Below are 9,787 nucleotides of genomic sequence, written 5' to 3'. Positions count from 1 at the left end.
AATAGAACATGATTTAAGAGAAGAAATCAGATTATCAGATATTAACCAAAAATCAATATGTGATTTTTGTGTCAAATCAGGTTTAAACCAAGTGAAGGAAGGGGAAGAATCATTATGTAAGATTCTATGAATATCTACCAAAGAGAGAGTGGAACATATATCACTAATTATTGTGTTAACAGTAGTAGTGCCATATTTTGGAGGAAATCTATCATAGCATAAATCAGGAGCCTCATTAAAGTCCCCACCCATAATTAGTGATGCAGATGGGTATTTTGCTTTTAAAGAAATTAACTTGGAGGTTAAATCTGTAAAGAGACAACTATTAAGACTGGATCTGTTAAAGCCATATACATTTCCTAGAATAACAATGTTTTCCCCAAACTGGATAACAATAATTAACCATCTTCCTTCATTTGAACAATGTGATTCAAGTACAGTGTAATTAAAGTGCTGATTAAATAAAATCATAACCCCAGCAGAATTATTGGAACCATGACAGTAGATAATTTTACTCCCCCACTGGTTCGACCAGAAACTTTCGTCTTTCACAACTGAATGCGTTTCTTGTAAAAAAATAGACATCTCTACATCTCGATTTACAGAAAAGAAATAAAGCTTTACGTTTGGTTAAGTCTCGGATTCCCCTAACATTAAGTGAAAAACATTTCAACCTAAATGACATGAAACAAACACCAAGAACGTGTAACCAAAATCTATTGTTTAGTAAATAAAACTAAAACTTCTGAATGGATTAAGTAGAAAAAAGTGAGTGCAACACTTATCCAGACCTCCTCACTGTAGTAAGAACAAGTTTAACATTTCTCTAATCTCGGTTGGAACCCTAACAAGAAATCAGTTCCATGAGGATGAAAAACCTCACAGAATGTTAGAGACACGGTAAAGAGTCACTTATATGTTGTCAACTGTAATTTTCTTCCCGTCGATGATGGCAGCTGAACCCTGAAACCCTGCACGTTTACCTTCCTGTCTAGCTTGGTTCACGAGTGGCCACAGTTTGTTTCGAGCCTCCCTTGCGCGTTGTGTTAAGTCCTCCGTTATCCTGATATTCTTTTGTTTGAGAATTTCGGAACGCTTTGCGTCGGCCCAGATGAGGTCACGGTGCGTGCGAGAGATGAACTGCACAATAATACGACGAGGCTGAGTGAGCCCTTTCTTTCCAAGCCTGTGGGCCACATCGATGGAAGACTGGAGAACATCTGCTAGAGATGGTGAAACAAAGCGCAATATTTCCATCACAGCCATCTTTACATCCTCACCTTTCTCTTCAGGGATATCAGCTATCCTTAAGTTCCACCGTCTTTTGTACGCCTCCAATTCATCCAGCTTTTCCCAAAGTTGTTTGTTTTCGGAAGGATCAAGTTAGCGATGTAACTTGATCCTTCATCACACTGGAGTTTGTAACGGCAAGATCGGCCTTGTCAGAGATCGCGTCCATTTTAGTTCCAAGTTCAGCAATGCGGCTTGAGTTACAGGAGACAGAGTGTTCAATTGCCGTTAATTTCTCCAAAAAATCGTCTTGTTTTTTCCCTAGTTTCTCAATTGCTTCCAAGAGAACAGCATTTGATGGCTCTGTAGTATGTCGTCGCATCTTCGATTGTGGGCTCTTGGTGGGAGTATCAGGTAACGTTGAAAGAGCAGATTTATCCGCCTGCACAGGTGGCGTTGTGTAATCATGCACACGTTTTACTGCTAAAGCGTCTTCCATATGTTGCGATGACGAAAATCAATTTTATGACGAGACCGAATTGTTATAACCGATGGAAAGAGCAGTCACTTCTCAAATAGCATAGGCCTACAGGTTAATTTCCAAGAAAGTGCGTACAGGAAACACCCATCATCTTCAAGAAAAATCCCGTAGTAAGGGTTCTTAACTTGTAATATTTAGTAGCTTACCGATTTTATTCACATGAGGACAGGTTAGGTCAAGAATTGCACATAAACGCTTAAGAGCAACTAACAACACGACTCACACAGGCGCCATCTTGGCCCCGCCCCCGTACCCTCCTTTCATTACGTGGACCTTCTCTGGAATACCTGGGACTTGTTAAGACTGAGTACTCTTAATAACACCACTTCACTGCCTTATCTCAACACCATTGTATCTTTTGACTCCAAGAACATTGTTTTATTATTTTGGTTATTTTGTGTAGGCCTACGCTGTTTTATTGTGACATTTACATTTTGTTGACATTGTGAGAGAATAATTAATTCTTTCATTAATACATTGAGTGAATTTGACCCATGACTCTGGCTTCTTTAATCCTCTCCTAGTTACTGGACATTAATTGTGTAAATAGTCCTAAGGTGATTTAGAACCGTAACAGTAATCAGTGCATACTACAGCCTTCAATACAGGTACCAAATCTCCCCTAGCAGATGCTCTAGTCCAGGGGTGTCCAAACTTTTTTTAGTGAGGGCCAAATACAGAAAAATAAACAAAGGGCCGGGCCACACACTAGAGGTGACATATTGACACATGAATACTGTATTGTACTGTACTGTATTAATGTACCTGGCTTGTTACTCAAGGTCTCAGCATAAAAAGGAACACAAACAAACAGTTTAGGTTTTTAAAAAAACTGTTTATTATTAAAGTATTAATTAAATGCAATGTCAGTTGTGTGTGTTTGCAAAGAGTCAGGTTAATAACTGGAACTGGAAGCCCAACCCTGCCCGTGCACTGGAACGACAGGACTGCAGGTGGCACAGGGGGTCGTAACAGTGTGTACTGTAGCCTATTTCTAACTCTACAGTATAATGTGAAAAACATTGCACTCAGTGGGAGCAGTGATGCTGTCCTTTGGATTGAAGGATGGCTGACATGTCAGGAGAAAGTTTGGTGGTTGAGACACGAAGGACTTCACAGAGATGGCTATCAGCCATTCTGGTTCTCAGTCTGCTTTTGTTCTGATTTAACAGAGAAAATGTTTGTTCACATATGTATGTTGAGCCGAACAGGCTCAACATTCTTTTTGCGTGGCGTCTCATCAGAGGAAACTTGGCACTATCCAACCTCTGATAGAAGTCAGGGAGGGAGAGAAGCTGATGTTGACTCTTCAGAGAATCATCACATTGCATTTCAATCAGTTCTAACTGCAGACTCTCTTCCACTTCTTCTGCATCCACCAGGAAAGGGGTCGAGAACAGCTTGATTTGTTTTTCAATGACAGAAAAATCTTGGAAACGCTGGTTGAATTCTGTCATGAGAGATGCAATCACAGACACATATTTCTCCTTTTTAGCAGAAAGGTCGGCCTCTGGAAAAGCACACTTGATTTCAGACAGCGCAGGGAAGTGTGCAGCATTAAAGCTTCGTAGTTGTGTCTCAAACAGGCGGAGCTTTACACAGAAGGCTTTAATGTGCGCATACAGATGTGGTACCAGCTGATCTTTGCCTTGTAGGTTCTTGTTCAGTGTATTGAGATGATGAGTAAGATCAACTAAAAATGCCAGGTCGGCCAGCCACAGAGGGTCACTCAGTTCATGAAGAGGTCGGCCCTTCTCTTTCATAAACTGATCGATTTCTGATCTCAGTGAATAAAACCGCTGCAGCACATAGCCGCAGCTCAGCCAGCGCACCTCAGAGTGGTAGAGTACATCCCCGTATTCAGCATCCACGTCAGAAAGGAAAGCTTGAAATTCTCTGTGGTACAGTCCTCTAGCTCGAATTATGTTGACAGTTTTTATAACAGTGTTCATCACATCGCCCAGCTGGACAGTTTTGGCACACAGTGCTTCTTGGTGAATTATACAGTGCATCTTAACAGCCTCACCTCCGCTCTCTTTTACCTTGGCACACACCATCGATGCCATTCCTTTGCGATCCCCCGTCATGGCCGGAGCTCCATCCGTTGTTACTCCACAGAGCTTGTCCCATTTAAGCCCCATCTTTTCAACTGCCTCTGACACAGCTTCAAAAATATCTCTTCCCGTCGTTGTGCCTTTTAGGCTCATCATATCAAGCAGCTCCTCCGTACAGCAAAAATTATCATCTACTCCCCGCAAAAAAATTAACAGCTGCGCGGTGTCTGTAGCATCTGTGCTCTCATCGCATGCTATCGAGTAAAAATCAAAAGCACAAGCTTTGTCTCTCAGCTGAAGTTTAACGTTAGCTGACAAGTCCTCGATTCTCCGCACCACTGTATTTCTGGATAAGCTCACATTGTTGAAATCCTGCACTTTCTCCGGGCAAATTATTTCTGTGACTTTGATGAGGCACTGCTTTATGAAACCACCGTCTGAGAACGGTTTGCCGTGCTGGGCAATAAGTTTAGCGACTTCATAGCTTGCTGTTGTGGCGTTTTCCTGTATTTTATTAGCACGAAAAAAAAACTGTTGTTGAGCTTGCAGGCTAGCTGACATTTGCTTGACTTTCTGTGTTCGTTCGGCACCGGTGTACAATGTGTAGCTCTGATGTTTGGTTTCATAGTGCCGACGGACATTATAGTCTTTCATCACAGCAACATCTTCATTGCAAATTAAACAGACACACTTTCCTTTGATTTCTTTGAAAAAATATTCATTTTCCCACCGTGTTTGAAATCTTCTACACTCACTTGCTATTTTCCGTTTCTTCGGTGCTGCCATTTCTCGCGGTAAAAGTTTTTCTTTGCTCTTTTATTTTTTAGTAACGGTTAACGGTTGACAAGCACTGTGTCCGTGCCTGGCTCCATCTAGTGTTGAGAGAGTGCAACAGTGTTGAGCTCAAGCTTCTTGTGTGGGTCATTATATTTTTAGAATTTGTTGAATATATTGAATTAATGATTATTAAATCAAACAACAATATTGTTGATGATAAATTCAAAGTAATTTTTTTTCTTTTCAAAATGCTATAAATCCATCCATATTTTTTCCCAAAACCTATAAATCCATCCATATTTTTTTCCAAAACGCTATTAATCCATCCATATTTTTTTCCAAAACGCTATAAATCCATCTATATTTTTTCAAAATGCTATAAATCCATTCATATTTTTTCAAAACGCTATAAATACATCCATTTTTTTTTTCAAAACGCTATATAGGCTATCCATCCATTTTTTTTTTCAAAAGCTATAAATCCATATTTTTTTCCAAAAATTGATGGTTTGTCTTTTTAAAAAGTATTTTGTCTTTTATTTCGTGTTTGCATTTATGAGGAAAAAAACATGTTATGTAACTGTTCGTTCTCCATTAAGGATGCTTTTAAAACTTTCACAGAGACATCAAACAGAAAGCACAAAGCCTCTCTTTGAAACGAATTTCGTTTTGTATTAATTGTATCTTAATTTTAATCCATGTTTCATTATTTTGTAATCACAACAACACGTTCAGGCTGGAGCTTAAGCTACATGAACCGAAACTAGGTAGCCATAGGCTACTCGCCTCACAGACCTAAACAAATTAGAAATATCCTATAGGCCCTATCTATTATCTACAGAAAGCTTGAAATTTCTACTTTTAAACAGAACCATTCAAAACTAAATAAAAGTAGGCTATGTAGGCTAATCCGTAAGAAATGCATTTTTCTCCGGCGCGTTCACTACTGCGAAGATCGCGAGTCAGTGTCAACTTCATCTTTGCAGCTGACACAGAAACACTTGTTTATTAATAAACAATTAAAATCTCATTGCAATATTTTTTTTTACAGCGTTTAGGTGCCGTTTATATGAATACGTCACCACTGCATGAGAGAGAGAGAGAGAGAGAGAGATAGACACACAAGGTCTCTCTCTCCCGTGCGCTCGCTACACGGTTTGCATGCGCGCTTTTGCTCGCTCGCTGGAAATTTGAACTAATTTCCAGGCATCATAACATTACAAAAGCAATTGTAATATTTTTTTATTATACTATTTTGGTATGATGAACATTCACCCCCGCCAGTGTGGCGGATAGCCTTTTGAGATTTACTCGCCAAATGGAAAATCTAACCGCACTTGGCGCTTGTTAATTTCGGACCCTGGCTGCGGGCCAATAAAAACTGGACCGCGGGCCGTAGTTTGGACACCCATGCTCTAGTCCTACCGGCACTTCCGTTATGGGCCAAGCATCCCTTAAGAGTTTTGTACATCATCAGGCATACATCAGTGTAAAATGCAAAAGATAGTACAATGATGATAGTCCCTTGGTTTGATTAAAGTTTGGATGCATGTCCATAGTTCTGAAATCTTCTCTGTCAGGCTGACTATTTCCCTGCAATTAACACATGTGAAACCCTCATCGCTGACAGAGAAGGCTACTGAACATGTGGCAGGCAGTGCAAGTGACAATAAGAGGCATGACTTACTGTGTTTGTTGACTGATCCAACTCACCACAGTTAAATAATAATAAAATAATAAATAAATAATAAAGTTGCAATTTATTTCAAATTTGAATAAAAAAAAAAATCTTAACCTAGTTACAATCAACACAAATTCAATTTAAAACCCTCTACGTACATTACGTAACTAAATTGTACTTTAATGTCAGTTAACAATACACTTAAGTGTGAATTAAATGTAATGTTTTCACCGCTTAAGTGCATTTTATTTGTATTTAATTTCAAATGTATCACAAATTAAGTTCATATTAAATGCAATTAGTTTAACTTTTGAATGCTTTTTTTAAACATAAAATGGGACTTTAATACATATTTAATGAGTACTTTCAGTGTATTTAAAATATAGTTAAAGTGTAGTTTAATGAACTGACAAGCAATTCATGTGAACTAAAATGTACTTTAATGTCAGTTAACAATACACTTAAGTGTAAATTAAATGTAATGTTTTCACCGCTTAAGTGCATTTTATTTGTATTTAATTTCAAATGTATCACAGATTAAGCTCAAATTAAATGCAATTAGTTGAAATTAAGAGTGCTTTTTTGGAACAACTTAAGTGGGACTTTAATACATTTTTATTTGAACTTTGAAATATGATAAAAGTGTACTTCCAAATATACTGACAAGCAATTAATGTGGACTAAAATATACTTTAATGTAATATACATGTACAGTATTATATAATTAAATACATTTGTAATAAAAAAAATAATAAAGTTGCAATTTATTTCAAATTTGAATAAAAAAATCTTAACCTAGTTACAATCAACACAAATTCAATTTAAAACCCTCTACGTACATTTACTGACAAAATATCTAAAATAAATACATAAAAACCTTTCTGTTGATGCACAAAAAAACCCCAAAGAAACACTATACATAAACAGTTACAACACCTTAAAGGGATAGTTCACTTTAAAATGAAAATTCTGTCGTCATACTCGCCCTCAAGTTGTTTCAAACCTGTATGAATTTATTTCTTCTGCTGAACACAAAAGATGATATTTCGAAGAATGTCAGTAAACAACCAGTTAACTGGCCCCATTAACTTCCATAATAGGGAAAAAAAAAATACTATGGAAGTCAGTGGGACCAGTTAACTGTTTCGTTACAGACATTTTTTTAAATATCTTCCTTTGTGTTCAGCAGAAGAAATAAATTCATACAGGTTAGAAACAACTTTTGAGGGCGAGTATGATGACAGAATTTTTTTTATTTTAAAGTGAACTATCCCTTTAACTCATTTATAAAGAGTCTGGAGGACAATGATGCTTATGCACAATCATTTTCTCCCTCATACAAAGGTACCTAAACCTATCCATCACAGAAAACATTTAGCATTTTTACATTTTCAGAAAACATCATTCTGTATGGATTTATTAGATTGTTTGCATGTAATTTACTGGTATTACTATACTTTTGGGGTAATTTGGTCCCCATAACCTAGGGATTACCAGTACACACATCATTTTAGAAGCAAACACACAGTACCTCAAACACACAACCTATGAATTAATACAAACAAAATGTGAAGAAAAGTATCATTCCATGTACAACACTAAGATTCAAACGGGTAATGCTTTACAAAAAGGTTAACATGAATGAATAATACTTTAAGCATTTATTAGTCTTAGTTCATGTTAATTTCAACATTTAATAATGCATTATTATTGTTAAAAAGGCCCATTGTGAATTTTGTATTGAGTGTGAGACTTGCTCTGGCAATCAGCCAATCTCAGAGCACACTGTCAAACCAGCAAGGTGATAACAATAGGCTCCGCCCATCTCCAGCAGGTGGCATTGATTTGCATTAGCAGTAAAATGCTCTGCATGTGAGTGTAGCAAACAGACTCTGCTTTCTTGCCATTGATATGTGCATGTGCGTCTCTTATACAAGTAAGTTGGTTTATGTATTTCAACTCATGTCAATTGTTTAATGAAATGCATTCGTTTGTTTGATACTATTTTGTTTACTCATTGTTTAAGGATACTTCACATATAATCAGGGATTTCATTTGTGTTTATGCTTTCACATGATGTTTACGTTTCATGGAATCATTTCTGCTGCATCACATTGTATGTATTTATCTTGTTATTGAATTGTTTTTGTTATGTTATATTGATATATATATTGTATGCTTTGTTTTAGACCACACCCATACTCATGGTCACAAGAATATATTCAGCTGCACTCATGTGCTAAGCTTATTGAAGCATTATGAAATTGCTGTGGACCAAATAAAGCTACAAAGAAAACTTTCTGCTCCTTCTTCATGTCTCTAACCGGACATCTGTGGTGAACTAGTCTCCCACTGGCAAACTCAAACTGATTGAAAGCAACAGTTTTCTTTATGGTCCTTCGAGCCGGAGCAAGAGTTTTCCACAGTTATGGAGAAGCAGATATCAGCTGAAGTCCCTGTTGTGCGGCCCAGGAGACAATCGTCTTTTCCAGCACATTTGCAGGATTATGATTTGACTGGTTATAACCTACATAGATCCTTATCACCACCCAACTATTCTCACAAATCTTCTTGTGCTGCATCTGTCGACGAGGATGTCAGGATGGACACCCCACAGGCACCAGCACATCATAGTGATTATCACAGTCCACAACGGTGGTATATAACAGATCAGTGGGACCAGAAAATGGAAGCCCTGCGGGATGAAAATGCTGATTTAAGGAAACTCCACCGAGACCTGATTGTCACGGTTCAGCAGCTGAATGAGGAAAGAGATGATCTGAAGCAGGCCAACACTAAGTTCACGTCACAGATGTCTCAATTGGAAGAAGAGGTGAAAGAATTGCTAAGTTGGCGAAATCAGCAGTCACAATTTCCTCAGATATTATCTCCACTTCCTGTACCTGGTTCATCAAAGACCCAAGACCGCTCTAGACCAGTACCAGCCCCACGAAGGTCCAGAGTAATTGAGCCGGTATCAAATGCAAAAAATGCCCAGGCATCTTATGAAGCATTACAAGATCGTAGAACAGCGGAAAGTTCGGAAAGTTCAGACGATTCAAGCAGTCAAGAAAGTCATTCCTCTTCTGTTGATGATGGCATGAGAAACCTGCGTCTGCGCTCATCCAGGTACCAAAGGGTTGACACCAGTCCACCAATTGACCGACAGATCAATAGGAGTCAAGATGGAAGACCTGAGGTCAACATGGTTCCAAGAAGTCATGTCCGATCACCATCTCCACAAGAATCCATCAGGCCAAGGCACAAGTTATCATCTAGGAGTAGAAGGCATCACCACTCTCCAAGTTTACTGGTCGAGCAAGAAAGAGTATATCGTGGACCTACTCCTACGATTCCTGACCTGATTCACCCAAACCCCAGAGAGTTTGCACGCCTTAAGATTGCTTTGGAAAACATGCTGCCAGTTGATTCCACAGAGCACTTCAAATTCCATATTCTGCTAGAACATCTCAAGCTTGAAGAAGCTCAGCTAATTGCTGAATC

At 38.3% G+C, this 9,787-nt stretch overlaps 1 protein-coding gene across 1 annotated transcript; it reads right to left on the bottom strand.

The window, feature by feature from the left end:
* Positions 1–2,799: 2,799 nt before the first annotated feature.
* LOC311095401 (general transcription factor II-I repeat domain-containing protein 2-like) lies at positions 2,800–4,479 on the bottom strand (the record flags this gene model as incomplete). The annotated part of the gene is made up of 1 exon (XM_084133885.1): positions 2,800–4,479. The coding sequence occupies one exon, from the start codon at positions 4,477–4,479 to the stop codon at positions 2,800–2,802; it is 1,680 nt and encodes a 559-aa protein (XP_083990011.1).
* Positions 4,480–9,787: the final 5,308 nt, after the last annotated feature.

Source organism: Abramis brama, assembly GCF_963993115.1.
Source record: "Abramis brama genome assembly, chromosome: 13".
NCBI classification, from domain to species: domain Eukaryota; kingdom Metazoa; phylum Chordata; class Actinopteri; order Cypriniformes; family Leuciscidae; genus Abramis; species Abramis brama.
This window is presented reverse-complemented; position numbering and strand designations above follow the sequence as displayed.